A 15,280-nucleotide genomic window follows, 5' to 3' on the forward strand; every position below is an offset into this window, starting at 1 on the left:
GACGTCAAACCTAAGCAGAGAAAGGAGAAAGGGGGGACCTCCCCGCCTGCCACACACACTTTTCCTAGCTGCAGATGTCATTTCCTTACTCTCAGGCCATTTCTTCTGCCCCCTTTGTGTGTTCTGTGGCTGGCACAGAGCAGTGTGGGGAGGGGGCTGCAGTGGGGCCTCCCCTGAGTCCTGACTTGTAAAGGCAGAAGGGACTGCAGGCTCTGCACAGAGAGACCTGTGTGCAGGCCGAGATTTTCTAGTGACCTTCCAGGCGGGCCAGGTGGGGTGAAGGCTGGGCAGGACAGCAGGAGAACCCAGGAGGCACAGAGGTAAATAACATCCTCCCCTAGGAGGGCTACTTGAGTGTGGAGCTATTTTCACCACGTCTTCTAGAATCATTAACCAGTTCCTCCTACAAAGCTATCCACAAAGCCAACTGTACGTGAAATGAATATGCAGTGTGAACCAGTGACTCGATGCTTGCCTCTTTATGGGTTCGAGCCAGGACTCGGGCCTCCGAGCAGTCCTGTGAGGAGGGACTCTTGGCTAGCCGGGCTGCATTCTGGAGAGGGCAGGACACAACCTGGACAACTCATTCTGTTCCCGCCACAGATGAAGTTCCCACTTTGTCTGCTCAGTTTCCACGGCTGACCTATCCAAAGCCTAAAGAATACTGTGTCCCAGATCACAATGCCTCACTGTCTGAGTGCCTTCCCTGTTTCCTGGTAATATCATTTCCCGGAATGCCACAGCCCAACTCTGCCTCAGTGCCAGAGCCCTGGCAACACGTTCCCCTGTGCCTCCCAAGTGTGAAGCCTCGAGGTCACCTCACACTCTCCTTCTCTTGCGCCTCCCCCAAGCAGCAGACCCCGGGTCTGTTGAGGCTCCCCCATCCTCTCGTCTCTGTCCCTTCGCCGCTGCCAAGCTTCCAGCTGTTCTCCCTACCCAAGACTCCCTGGCCCACGTCATACACTGCTCCTGGAGAGAGCTCCTCCACCTCGTGCCTCATAACATCATTTAAAACCCTCTGCAGCTTCCCACCGCCCATAGACCTGGTTGCTGCCCTAGCACTCTGTCATTCCGGCCTCTCTCCTTTATCTCCTGTTCCTCTCCCTTGCCTGGCCTCACCTGCTTTCTGATCGCACACGTCGACTCACGGCTGTCCCAGCAGCTCCCAGGTTCCCCCGCAACTCCAGTTTGACATGCTGGAACAGACAGTACTGCTCTGGAGTGACAGCGGGCCAAGCCAACCAAGGCTCAAAACCAGGGAGTGACCTTTAACCCTCAGCTACCTTGCAGTCTACAGCGGAAAGATTTATACTCTATGCTTAGGAAAATCAAGCTGCATCACGGGGTTCCGGACATCAGTAAGAGGCAGAGTAGAGAGCAGCTGGGTGTGGAGCAAGTGCCACCATGCGGGGATACTGCCAACATCTTCGAAATTACAAGGGTCCCGCTTGAATTTGACTTTCTGGGTACATTCACTCAAAATGAGTTGGTTTCGAAAAGGGAGGGGCAAGACATTTTAATATAATTTATGGGAAAGAAATCACTCTAAGGGCTCATTTACTGAGAAACCAATCAGATTAGTCTAATGGTATTTATTGTGTTGGTCTTTTCTCATAAAATAGATTTCCTTAAAAACATTTAATAAATAATTTCATGCAAATAGAAGACAAAGTTAGCAACTCTACTTGTGTTTAACATTTACATGCACCCATAGCTTTTTTTTTTCTGAATCACAGAAAGTAAGTTTCAGGTGTGTGTCTCTTTGCCTTTAATAGTTCATTGTGTACTCCCTAAGAATAAAAACTATACTCTTACAAAGCCACAGTACAATTATCAAATTCAGGAAAAGTCATATCAATTCCAATCTATAGACACCATTCCAATATGGCTGGTGGTTCTAATAGTTTCCTGTAGGGCTTTCCTCCACCAGTGCTGAATCTAGGCCAACTAAACTGCATTTAGTTGTTATAGAATTTCTTCCCTTTTCACATTTCACTCTTTTAGGAACCAAGATGAGGAATACAAAACGAGATAAGCAAGATTTTACATTTTTAAATTCTTTTAGAGGCGTCACATGGCGAGTTTTACATGCAGATAGCACTCACTCTAGAATTATTGATTTCTATTTAGTTTTTTTTTTTTTTTTTTGTTACCAGGGGTCGAACTAGGGTCCTTGTGCTTGGGAGGCAGACGGCGGAACCAGTGAGCCAAATCTCACCCCCCTACCCCTTTTTTTTGAGACATGGTCATACTATGTAGTTTAGGCTGGCATGAAACTCACTATGTAACCCAGGCTGGCCATGAACTCCTGGCGATTCATCTGAATGCTGGGATTACAGGCATGTGCTACCATGCCCAGGTGATATCTATTCTTAAAAAAATAAAAATAAAAAATAGGAGAAGGGAGACAATGGTAATACATTTTTACTGAAAATGAACTTCAAAAACCTCTGAAAGAAATAAAAGTAGTAGGGCAAAGGCTATATATTGAAGATTAAGGGAAGATATCCACCTGTGAACTCACTATGAAATTCTCTTTCCCATCTTTGGTGGAGAGGGCCTTGGGGAAACCTACTGAGTATTATATTCCATTAACACTTTTTTTTTTTAGTACTGCAGATTGAACTTGTCACCTTGTGCTTGCAAGGCAGGCAGTGGCAGCACTGAGCTAAATCCCCAGCCCTATTTCCTTAACAATTTACTGAGTACTTGCCTGGTGCTCCTAGTATCCATTTGAGGAAAGCCAGCAATTAGAAAAAGGAATGCACTGATAAGAGCAGAATTTTGAATATGGAGAAGAATGGTGAGGGGCTGAGGTGGGCACAACATGGCATGCACATCCCCCACAACACTGTTCGTGTGTCCCCCGAGGAGAGGCTAACCTGGTCCTGCAGTAGAATCACTTACAGACAGTGCAAAACTACCTTCTTAAAAGCAGACTGAGCATTACGGCTGGGGACTCAGATACCAGAGAGTCCCACATGCCAGGGACCCTCCAGGAGTGCAGCCCTTGCAATGACACAGTGAGCATCCTTCCCCACCCCCAGCACTGGGATGGGGCCTCTGAGTCAGTTACAAACTGGCTGGCTGCTTCGTCTCCTAGCTGGCTGTCTGCTGTGGGGAACTTCTTTGCTCAGCTTGTGAGCCTGCCTCAGAATGGCTTTCTCCCTTCTCACTGGGCCAGGCAACCTGGACGCCTCTCTGGACACCCATCCTTAGGCATGGGGCATCCACCAACACTGTCACTCTCCAGACGGCCACTGGACAGTGGGGTGACTGTGCTTCTGCTCCACCTGTTTCTTGTCCTTTGCTTCTAGCAGTACATTTTTTACTCTCAGGTAGGTTCCCTTCTGCAGCATACAAGACAGCCCCACAACCCAGGGCTGTGGATCTGAGTTCAGAACCCTTGGCTCTGCTTTCCTGGGTTTTAATGTCCTTACTAAACACAGAGCCAAGGCACAAAGACAAGAAACCTGGATGTACATGGCCAAACTTGTACATGGCCGTGATTCTGTCACAGGCAAACACTCATGCAGGAACAAAAGGATGTGTGTTATTCTTGGGTTATGTAACCACACAGAGAATCGAGATTTAGCCTTATTTAAAACAGATGACTATGTAATTAATGAAAGACCAAACACTGTCTGTTAAATTCCTACTTTTGAAAACAATTTTTCTCTAGGATGTCTGCCAGCAAATTATGGCTAGTAGATCAAATCTGCGAAGTCTTCTATTCTTGTAAATAGTTTTATTGGAACACATTAGCCTATTTGTTTACCCGTTTTTGTTTTTTGTTTTGTGGTACTGGGGCTTGAAACTAGGGGTGCGCTATCACTGAGCTGCATCTAGACCCACCCCCCTTTTGGTACGTGGGATTGAACTCAGGACCTTGCGCTTATGAGGGACGTGGTGCCACTGAGCTAAATGCCCGGCCCTTAGAGCCGTTTTCATTTTTTATTTTGAGACAGGGTCCTGCTAAGATGCCCAGGCTAGGCTAGAACTTGTGTGATCCCTGTCTCAATCTCTGAGTAGCTGGGATTAGAGTCATGTACCACCATACTCAACTGTTTTGTTTTTGGCTGTTCTCCCACTAAAATGGCAGAGCTGGGACAGAGAGTGACTGGCCAACAAAACCTGAAACATTCACTATCTGGTTATTCATAGAAAGGTCCACCAATCCCTGTCCTGGAGCAATAACATGATGCAAAGGGTGAAAACAAGGTACCTGTTGCCTGGCAGGTGTTTTCCTGTGACAGGGCAGTCGTCACAGTTTCCGTGGCTGCATCTCGTACGGCTTGCTCTTCACTCTGTAGGAGGATCAGGACACATCTCCAGAGAGCAAGTGTGTCCTGCAAGTCTAAGACCAAAAGGAATTCAAATCACTCAGAGTGTGGTTGATAAACAGGTATAGATCCTGCTTCAAGTCCATGTGGTAGGACTGGATGCAGCCCTGGGTGAACTCAGCCATTCCTCTATTTCTGGATACTGGCTGAGAAAAGGTCCTGGGCCCAGCTCTCCTGGTGTCATGGTTCTCAAGCATGAAAACTTTATGCTTTTCAGAAACTGGCCCAGTGGGGACCACAGTGATAGTGTCAGCTTCTCAGTTCTGAAAGCCAAGAATCAATCAAGGTTATGCTTTAGTGGCAAAAAATCAAAGAAGGGGAAGAGTCCAGGAATAAGGCACCAACCTGGGTAACATGTATATGGGGGTCCATGACCTGCTGCAGTTACCTATGAGCACTGGCTCTGCTAGTTGGCCTGTGCTAAGTGCTGCTGCAGGTAACAAACAGGAAGACAGCGTCTGCCTCTGGGTAACAGACAGGAATGCAGAGTCTAGAACAGACCCCATTAGCAGTCACTAACGAAAATGGGGCGGGGGAGATGACAAGGGACTGCTATACTTGGAATGGATGTCACGGTGGCACGGGGTGGGGGCGGCGTCACAGATGGGACACCTGTCACGCAGCAGGGGGGCTCAGGCTTGCAGAGAGGGGAGAGCCTCCATCTCAGTGGAGGGCTGTGGTAGGGCACCACCCAAACTAGCACCTCGCACCCCACCCATGTGACCCTTGCCTATTTTCCTTCTCTGCTAGCCGCCACCGGTGCTTAGGTCAAGCCAAGAACAGTAAAGGCTTCATTTGGCATTTTGCTCTTTCCTTCCTGTCCCAGAACTGTCTTTAAATTTTATGCAGTCTTTCAGAATTCATCCTTTTTATCTGCTCTCTAAAGTTGCCTACTTTTCTTTCTCAGTATTTTCTTTTTGGTTACAGGGGATCAAATTTGGGTCCTTGTACTAACAAGGCAGGTGGCAGAACCACTGAGCCAAATTTCCGGTCCAGCGTTTTCCTTTTTTAACGCAGTCATTTATACCTCTCAAATTCTCCCCTTTCGTCCATTTCCTCTAGTCCCTGTGCACTTTGATCTCATCTGTCACTCAGTATCTGTTTTTCATGTTTTCATGCACCATCAGTTACAGTTGATCTCCTTCATTATAACTCTCACCCCTACTACTTGGGATTGCACTGAGCTACAGCCCTGGTCCTTTTATTTCGAGGCAGAATCTCACTAAGTTGCTAAATAGCTCAGACTCGGTTATGATCTTCCTGCCTCAGCCTCCAAGTGTGCTGAGATTTCAGGTGTGCACCACCACATCTGACTTCCTTTATCATTTCTATAAAGCTACTGCCAGCACTAGCAATTAATTATGAATCAACAGCTTTTCATTTCTACATGGGAATTCCAGGTTATTCCACACACATTTTTCCTGTTATAAGCTTAAGTTAGAGTGGTCAAAGTCACCCAGAAAATGTGCTGCAAAATGGCCTTCCTGGAGAAGCCTGACCAAGAATTGTTTTGTCGTTTTGTTGTGAGACTGGGTCTTGCAATGTTTCCCAAGCTGGTCTTAAAACTCCTGAGCTCAACTGGTCCTTCTGCCTCAGCCTCCCAAGGAGCTGGGACTATAAGCGTGTGCCATTGCATCTGGCTTGACCAAAGCTTGTAAGCCTTTGCTCTTATTCCCCCAGTTCCAATATTAGATAAGGAAGTGCCCTCTCAATCTCTGACTGGGTGGGAAGTTACTAAGAAGAAAGAAGGGAAAGAATATCAAAGAGAATGTTTTCCGGAGAGATACAGGAATAGGAGACACTTCAAAAGTCTGAACTGCAATACTTAAAATTTGGATCCCACCACAGAAAAAAAAAATCCTTTATTATAGAAATCTTTCTCCATAACTCTACTGAATGTTCTTTGGGGGCAGGGATCATGTCTTATTTTTGAGGAATGGAATGGTAAAGAAAACACAGAAGTCTATTGACAGATGGGAAGAGAACCAGTGCGTCGCAGTATGGGGCTGAACATGGCAGGAGAGGGCAGGGTTAGGTCCTGACTGCCACTTCCCCAGTGTCTCTGAGCCTGTCCTCCCTTCTTCCTCATTGCCACAGCTTCAGACTGACCCATTTACTTCTTATCTAGATTAATGCAACATGCTTCCTGGAAGAGGGGATGGATGGACTGAGCCTTATAAGACAAATAAAAGTGAGTGAAGCAGTAGATTGCTTCTAGAGAACTGTTCCCTACTGATGACACACAGATCCGTATTGGGAGTGGTGGATGATGAGGCGGGAGGGCTGGCCACAAGGAACCAGAAAGGGTCATGAGCAGAGTGAAAGAGTCTTTGGATTCCATCCCCAAGGCAAAGGGAACCTCTTCCAAGGTTTTTGGCATAAGCTAAAATGATGACATATATATTTCAGAAAAACCACAGAGGCTATTTGGGTAAGACTGAAAGAGGACTCCACGAGAAAGATGTAAAGGCACGGGGCATGCTACCAGCTCTTACCTTCCCTTCTCACCTAGCGCAAGGATGGTGAACTTTTTAGAGCTTTCAATCGTAACAAACACCCTACTGTGGCATGCGAGCCATAGGTTTGCCCCCACTGGTTTAGCGAGTTTGGTACAACAGGCTCTATCCTCAGCACACTTACCAAGAACTAGACAGGGGTTGGTGAGGACCAGGGGTGTGACGCTGGTGAGGACCTCAGCAGCAGCCAGCCTAGACTCTGTGGGGAGATGGTCTCTGCAGGACAAGATGACCAGCTGCACCCACCGCTTCAGCTGAGGGGCCAGCGAGTCCCTGTTCTGAAAGCACAGAGGTACTTATCAATAGACCTGAGATGCAATCAGGGGCTGACACAGAGGAGGGAGGTGGTACACCAAACTATGCCTGCAAATCAGCTCTACCTTGGCAGGAAGAAGGTTTTAGTTACTTTTCTATCCCAACTAGGTGAAATAAACAAGGCCCATGAGGAACATCTGACTTGTCTTTTGGAAATACAGGGTTATTAAACTATTTATTAAACTAAAGAGCAAGCTCCCTGAGCCTTTTCTGTGCATATCAGGTTATCACAACACTGGTGTATGGGAATGATTGAAAAATATGGTGAGGGCCGGGGATTCAGCTCAGTGGTTCTGCTGCTTGCCTCATAAGCACACGGACCCCAGTTCAATTCCCGGTACAAAAAAAAAGGTGAATATTTAAAAAAATTTACTATAGTAAAAGACACACTGCTATTAATCCCCTTCAAAATCCACCCCCCTTTGCTTTGAACACACTTATCCCATTGTTCTTGCAACTTTCTGAAGCAGTTCTAGAAGTTCTCTTTCATGAGTGTCTTCAGTTGTGCTGTCATGGCTGCCTCAATGTCCTGAAGCCATTCAAAACATTCACCTTTCATGGTCATTTTGACTCTGGGGAAGAGCCAGAAGTCGGACAATGCCAGGTCTGATGAATAAGGTGGATGAAGACTCACTAGTCTTTTTGTAAGCCTGCTTTTCTGCTGGATGGCACTTGGCAGCAGCGTTAATTGTACTTTTCTGTTTTTTTTCAGTACCGGGGAGCAAACTGGTCCTTGAGCTTGCAAGGAAGGCAGAGAAACTACTGAGTTAAATCCCCAACCCTGCATTGCACTTTTTGTGTGTGTGTGGGGCGCCAGGGATTGAACTCGGGCACTTGTGCTTGCAAGGGAGGTGCCGGAACCACTGAACTAAATCCCCAGCCCTTCATTGTGCTTTTGATTACACCTAATAAAGACATTCTCAAAAGCAGACTTCAAAAACTGCTTCAGAAAGTGGTAAGAATGATGGGATAAAAGGGGGAGTATTCTGAGATGGACCATAATAAATTTTAAAAATGTAAACACTCTTCAAATATTATGATCACTCTTTGTATTTGGCAGCTGCAATAAAGACTAGACTTGTGGGGAAGACTATAAATAACTTGCCCAGAATAACCAGATCTTCTTGGTATCTTTACTAATAGAAGCCAAGATTTTTGGCTGGGTCTCTGGGCACCCAGCTAAGGACTACATTTCCCAGCATCCCTCACACAGGGCAGCAGCATGTGAATGCATTCACCTGGGCTGTCACTGGGATGTGCCTTAGGAGATGCCCAAGATCTCTGCCTCCTGGGTTTCCCTCTCGTGCTTGCTGAACAGGGCAAACAGATGATGGGAGCTGGAGCTAACCCTGGGATCACAAGTAGAGGCCACATGTTGAGGACTGCAGAACCACAGATGAGAAGGCCCTAGACCAGCACTGCCAAACCACTGCATCTATGCTGGACAGCTTCCATCTATCTGGTTCAAGCCACAAAATGCATGAGTTCATTTCCATATTTAAAAGCAGCATCCTAACAGGGTGAGACACACCCGTTTTTGCTTTTAAGAAGTAAGAGTTTTATTGAAATGTAATGCACATACCACATAATTCATCCACTTAAAGTGGAAAAGTAACTGGATTTTGGTCTATGCAACTGTCACCACAAATTTATTATTATTTTATACCTTGCTTATTTTCTTAAGCTTGCTTTGTTTTAGATAATTTTTATTCACATGGTTTTGGAAATCATTTACGTTATTTTTCCTTGCAGTGCTAAGAATCAAACCCAGGGCCTTGCACACGCTAGGCAAGCTCTTTACCTCTGAACCACACCCCCAAGCCTAACTTGCTCTTTAAAAACTTTTAAAAAGAATTTTAACTGATAGACGAAAACTTCATGTTTATGGGGCACATCACATGTGATGTTTTAACATAAGTACATACTGAGTAGTTTTCAAATCAGAGTAAATGTTACCTACATCTCTTCCAACAAACAACTTTAGAACATCTTCATCACCATAAAGAGAAACTATACCTACTTAGCTATCACGCCTCCATTTTCCCATTCCTTTGGTCCTAAATAACCACCAGCCTCCTTTCTATCCCTATGGATTGCCTAGTCTGGACATGTAATACAAATGCGATCATGTGCCACATGCTCTTTTGTGACTGGCTTCTTTAACTTAGATTAAGGTTTTCAAGGTTCATCCACGCTGTAAGTATGAGTCAGTACCACATAACATTTTATGGCTAAGTAATATTCCACTCTAAACTGACTGACATTTGGATTGCTTCCATCTTTTACTCCCACCCTCTTTTTCTAGAAAGGGGGTTTGTTTCAGATGTACTTTATGTCCTGTTATCATTTGTTCTCTCATAAAGGCACGTTAGAATTTAATTGCTGCTGTGACAATATTATATGGGAGATGAAACCTCTGAGAGGTGATTAGGTCATGAGGGTGGAGTGCTCATGACTTGGATGGATAAATGTCATTATCTCCAGGGTCAATTAGTCATGGCGGGAGCGGCTCTGTAATCAAAGCCAGCTCTCTCTTCTTCCAGGTCTCAGTCTCATTTTCTGTCTCTCTCTTTCCTTCTCACGTGCTTTCTTGCTGTGTGATGCCTCAAGGCAGCAAGAAGGCCCTCATTCATACTGATGTGTGCTGTTGGTCTTCACAAACCTCCAGAACCATGAGAAATACATTTCTTTTTTATTCAGCTACCCAGTCTTAGGAATTCTATTATGGCAGCAGAAGACAACAAACCAAGACATTTCCTCCACTTAGTGAACCTCTTCAGAATGTGCCTCTTGATTTTTTTTTTTTGGTACTGGGGATCGAATTCAGGACCTTGCACTTGTGAGGCAGGCGGTGGCACCAATCCCCAGCCTGCTCCTGATTCTTTTGATCACCTACGGACAACTCAACTGATAAGCATCACAGACCTTGGAAAAGATGCTAACTCCTAAGGAAATCCAAGTTTCCCTAGGAACTTCTTTCAGGTGTTTCTGTACAGTTTTTTTTTTGTCAGTTTTTCTCTTCCCAGAAAACTTCTTCAATTTTCATTAAATAACACTTCATTCAAGTTTTTTTTTTGGGGGGTGCACCAGGGATTGAACCCAGGGCCTTCGCACTGAGCTACATTCCTAGTTCTTTTTTTTTAAAGTTGTTGTTGTTTTTTTAAGTTTTGTTTTTGTTTTTTTGACACAGGGCTTCCCTATGTAGTCCAGGCTGGCCCTGAACTCATGGTGATCCTCCTGCCTCAGCCTCTTGAGTGACAGACTTACAGGCGTGTGTTACCCATGTATGGCCAAATACATATATTTATTAGTACTGGGGATTGAACTCAGGACCTTTCACTTGCAAGGCAGGCAGGCGGTGGAACTACCAAGCTAAATCCCCTGCCTGCCCCCCCGATTTTTTTTTCAAATTTTAAAATTTTGAGACCCAGTCTCACTAAGGTCTCAGTGAGGCAAGAGGGTTACAAATTCAAGCCCAGCCTGAGTGACTCAGTGATTTAGCAAGACCCTGTCTCAAAATACAAAAAAGGATGGGGAGGGCTGGGGATTTAGCTCATTGATTTTGGCACCTGCCTTGGAAGTACAAGGGCCAGAGTTTGATCCTGGTACAAAAAAAACAAAAATAAAAACAAACAAACAAAAAAGGGATGGGGATGTGGTTCAGTGTGAAGGCCCTGGGTTCAATCTCCAGTACCAAACATAAAGGAAAGTTTTCTTCAGCTCTGAGATACTTCCTCCCTCCTCAGCTCCCACAGCCTCACTACAGAATTTAATGTAATGATCTGAGGGTCTCTGTCTTTCCTTAGACTGTATCTCTGATCTGTGTTCATCTTCGGTAAATACCTCAGAGATAGGTTTATTTAAGAGCTCTTTCATTATGTTAGCACTTTCAATGTGGAATGCATAATCAATTGAGATCTTTCAATGTAGCCTGACCTAGTGTGTATGTCTGCAATCCCAGCTACTTGAAAATCCTCTGTGCCACAACGAATGAACAAACAAACCAGAAACAAAAATAAAAAAACCTTAAACATGCAATTTTACTACAGTATTGACCACTTTCTACTTACTATTCTGTAATGGTACCATATCTTTCTTGTATGCATCTCAGAGTGCCTGTATTTGTCTTACAGTATCTTCCCAGGAAGTCGATTTGCTTACTTTACCTCCACTTACCCACAAAGGACAGGGGAATAGGTAGGCACACCTGGGACTCCATCAAGAGCCAGATGGGTCATGCACTGAGTGAATATTTAAGGTTGTGCATTTATTTTCTTACTCAGTTCACTAGGTTCTAGTTCTGAATATTCCGGGAACTGATACGCTTATTCCTCTTTAAATAGAGTCCAGGGGCTGGGGATTTAGCTCAGTGGTACCACCGCCTGTCTCACAAGTGAAAGGACCCAAGTTTGATCCCCAATGCCAATAAATAAATAAATAAATAGATAGAGAGATAGATAGATAGATAGTCTATCTACAAAAATGGGTAAAGAACAATAGCTTTGCGTGTTAGGGCACGGTCATGTTACCCTCACGGACTCTAACCAAAACTCCACAGAATAAGAGAAAACAGAGGGGTGCTCCAAAAAGTCTTCCCAAGTTATTCCTATAGTAGAAAGTCAACATTAATGATATTCCATGTAGTTCAGACTGGCCTTAAACTCACTGTGTAGCCCAGGCTGGCTTTGACCTTCTGGTGATCTTCCTGCCTTAGCCTCTCAAGTGCTGGGATTTTCAGGCATAGGCCACCATGTCTGAACGATATTCTCATACAAGGCAAACACACAAGTCACAATGATTCTATTGGCTTAGGATAGTTGACTTTTGTTGTTGTTGTTACAACAGTGGCAGGTGTGCTGCCACTGAGCTAAATCCCTGGCCCTAACTTTTTTTGTTTTTATGGTACTGGGGATCAAACTCAAGGGTTCCCTATCATTGAGCTACATCCTTATCCCTACCTTCCTTTTAAACTTTAAATTGCCCAAGCTGGTCTTGAACTTGTGATCTTCCTCCTGCCTCAGCCTCTCAAGTGGCTGAAGTTACAGGCATGTACAACCTCACTCAACTCTAATAGGTGACTTTTATTGACGCCTTCTGGGTAAGTAGAGCACAAAGCCCAGGCTCCAGGACAGGCACAGAATCAGTCTTACCTCTTCATGTGTTTTCATGTGGTAGGCAATCACTTTGGAGGTAAGTCTCAGAGCCACACCCTGGATTTCAGATCTGGAAAAAGAAAGGGAATAACGCCCCCATACCCCCCAGAAGTTATGGTTTGTGTTTATATATCTTCCCAAAGCCTCATGAGGTCCTAAGTGGTGCTTTACAGAGGTGGCAGGATCAAGAGTGTGTGATGGTGTGTGATTACTAACCAAATTAATCCACTGAATGGTTTGGCATAGTTCTGGGTGTGGACAATGAGAAGACCCACCTTGGGTGTGAATGCTACCTGCCCTAAGGCTGTGTAGCCCGGATCAAATATAAGGGAAAAAAGAGGGTTGCTGTCATTGATAGCTGCTTTTTTGCTTGCTGCTTTTGCTGCCTTCTGCCTGCCATGAACTGTTTCTCCTCTGCAATACCCCTCTGCCATGTCACCCTGGCATGGAACTAGGTATGGACTGAAACCTCTACAAACTGTGATCTGAAATAAACTTTTCTTCCCTTAATTTGAGTGTTGGGTATTTTGTCTCAGCAACAAGAAAAGTAACTAAGACATCCCACACACAAAATTAAATCAAAAATATTTTATACATAGACTTTTTTGCAGGTAGCCTATAATCCAACCCTATAAATCTCCATATCTTGGCTGCTCAAATGCCTCCAGAAACAATTACCTTTTGGTTACTAATGTGAAGGTCTAATATCATTCGATTGCTTGAGTTTACAACATAGCTGGCTCCTAGGCTGAGCTGTAGAAAGAATACGGGACTTGAGCTCTTAGGCCAGGATGGTAAGAGGGTTCTCTGCACAATGACTGATGAGACCTACATCCCACCTATGCTGCACAGGGAGCACTGGGGCAAACCTGTCATTGGAAGCAATATCCATGGTCCAGATCAAAAACTCCTTGGGGGTTAGATGGATACAGCGCTCTGTGAGGGGAAGCCATTCACTGGGGTCCATGCAATGGAGAATCCTTAGTATCTGTGTGAGACAAATCCAGGGCAGGAGAGAAAGGGTGAGGAAGAAAGAGAGACAGAAACAGAGACAGAGAGAGCATATATATAAATACTCAGGGAGAAGTCTCCAGGTGGTAAATAACAACCACTTGTACTGACAAGGGAGTCTTTCTTTCAAAAGGCTCCCACTGATTTATTCCCCCATAATGTCTCTAATAGACTGAGTCAGGGCACAGTAATGACCAACTTAAGGGAACCTAATGACCTTTAATTGAAGCTACATGCCCAGGTTTCTAGGCCAGTGCCCTTTCCTTTTGACTACACTTCCCTGGTGACCATCTGCCCCCAAACAGGCATGTCAGCAAGATGACTTCTGAAACACTCTATGGCTAATGTTCAGTGATCTGTTTCTTTGGTTTTGGGACCTTTTTGTTTTGAACTTGGGAACCTTGTACTTGCAAGGCAGGTGGTGGAACCACTGAGCTAAATCCCCAGCCACCATTGGTCTGTTTCTTAAACATCCTAAGAATGGCTAGTTCTGAATTTTGTTCATCTCTGCTATCAGTGCCACCATCAGCAGCAGTTCTTCTTAGTGTCCTTGCCCTTCTATGCATGAAGCCAGCCCAAGAACCATACAATGAGGATCTTTATCCTTCAGATGCCAAGTTTGTTGCCCTCAGAGAGCCCAAACCTTATCTTGCCTTCCTGATGTTGGGAGTGGAAGTGGACCATCAGTCCAGCAGACTTTACCTTGCAGAGACACTCCGGGTGGCTTTCCTTCATGGCCAACTTCAGGAAGTCTTCTCCCATATTGTGCAGCAAATATGAAAGTCCCTGCTCGCCCAATTGAGAGGATCCTGCTGAGAACCTTTCCAATAGGGCTTCTAGGGTGAGCAAACGCACTTCAGGAAAGGAAGAGCCCAGCAGCTGTGAGAAGGTGATGGGCACATCCCTTGTCTGCTCTCTGGCCTTGGCTAGCACTGCCCACACTGCAGCGATGGCTAGTTTGGTGAGGCTCTCGAGGTACTGGGGCAGGCCTGGTACCTTAAACGTACAGGGGAGTCCTGTTATCAGCTCTGATCCTGAGACAATCCCTCTGACTTCCTCCCAGAAGCCAAGTCTCTCCAGAACTAGAAAGCAAAAAAAAAAAAAAAAAAAGGCAAGAGGTAATCACTCAACACAGTAAGTGACTAGCACACTGAGGTTTTCCAGGCCTAGAAACAATTATTGAGTCAATAATTCAGACCCCACAAGAGGGATGAAGGTATTACCACCAGAAAACGTGAACTCATGACCTCCTGAATCACCAAGCCTCAAATGTGACCAGAAGAACAAGCTTCCTTTGGGGCTCAAATTCCTCTACAGCACACTAACCTGGTGCTCACGAGACAGCTTATTCAATTAGCAGGTCTAATTATCCAAATTATTTTTGGAGTTTGCACTCACTGGCCTACTTTTGCATTCTGAGGTGCCCAGCGACAGCTCCACCAACCTCTGATTACACTGACTGCACTCGCTGGCGTCTCCAGGGAACCACCCCTACTCCCTCCCCAGGTAATGGGTTCAGCTTCTCTCACTAGTGCAGCTGCATGCCTTTGGATGAGCCTCATCTGTGCTTCCCACTTGCCTTGAGAACACAGCACTTGAAGCTGCTGCAGCGTTTACCCCATCATAATGTACAGATTCCAGCCCTAACCTTACCCCCAAAGTTTTCCACAAAATACCTCACTTTTATTACTATTTTTACACGGCTCTAGCATATTAATAGTCTTCAGAAACAAAAGACCATTATATTTGTACTACTTTGTTTTTAGTAGTGTTACTTCCATTTATAATATATAATAATTCTCCATCATTATTCCATGTTTTGCAATTTACCATATGAACAAAATTATTAAATACCAAGCATCATATATATTTGTTACACTAGGATTAGAGACAAGTTCTTTTTGGAAATAACTTCAGAGTTGTTTTTTTTTTTTTTTTTTTC

The 15,280-nt window shown here is 44.9% G+C and overlaps 1 protein-coding gene across 2 annotated transcripts in view; it reads right to left on the reverse strand.

The window, feature by feature from the left end:
* Thada (THADA armadillo repeat containing) overlaps positions 1–15,280 on the reverse strand; it is a 316,151-nt gene that overhangs the window by 38,147 nt on the left and 262,724 nt on the right. Inside the window, exons 32-36 of one of the 2 annotated variants that reach the window (XM_033763829.1) lie at positions 14,041–14,420; positions 13,197–13,315; positions 12,325–12,397; positions 6,984–7,137; positions 4,226–4,357 (exon numbers count right to left, since the gene is read on the reverse strand). In XM_033763829.1, the coding sequence (XP_033619720.1) occupies positions 4,226–4,357; positions 6,984–7,137; positions 12,325–12,397; positions 13,197–13,315; positions 14,041–14,420 (858 nt within the window). Of the gene's footprint in view, positions 1–4,225; positions 4,358–6,983; positions 7,138–8,004; positions 8,524–12,324; positions 12,398–13,196; positions 13,316–14,040; positions 14,421–15,280 lie in introns of those variants that run through there. The other variant, XM_033763831.1, reaches the window with a different exon arrangement.

The sequence above is a fragment of the Fukomys damarensis genome, unplaced genomic scaffold (genome assembly GCF_012274545.1).
Source record: "Fukomys damarensis isolate Sample0158 unplaced genomic scaffold, DMR_v1.0_HiC HiC_scaffold_2, whole genome shotgun sequence".
In the NCBI taxonomy this organism is placed as follows: Eukaryota; Metazoa; Chordata; class Mammalia; order Rodentia; family Bathyergidae; genus Fukomys; species Fukomys damarensis.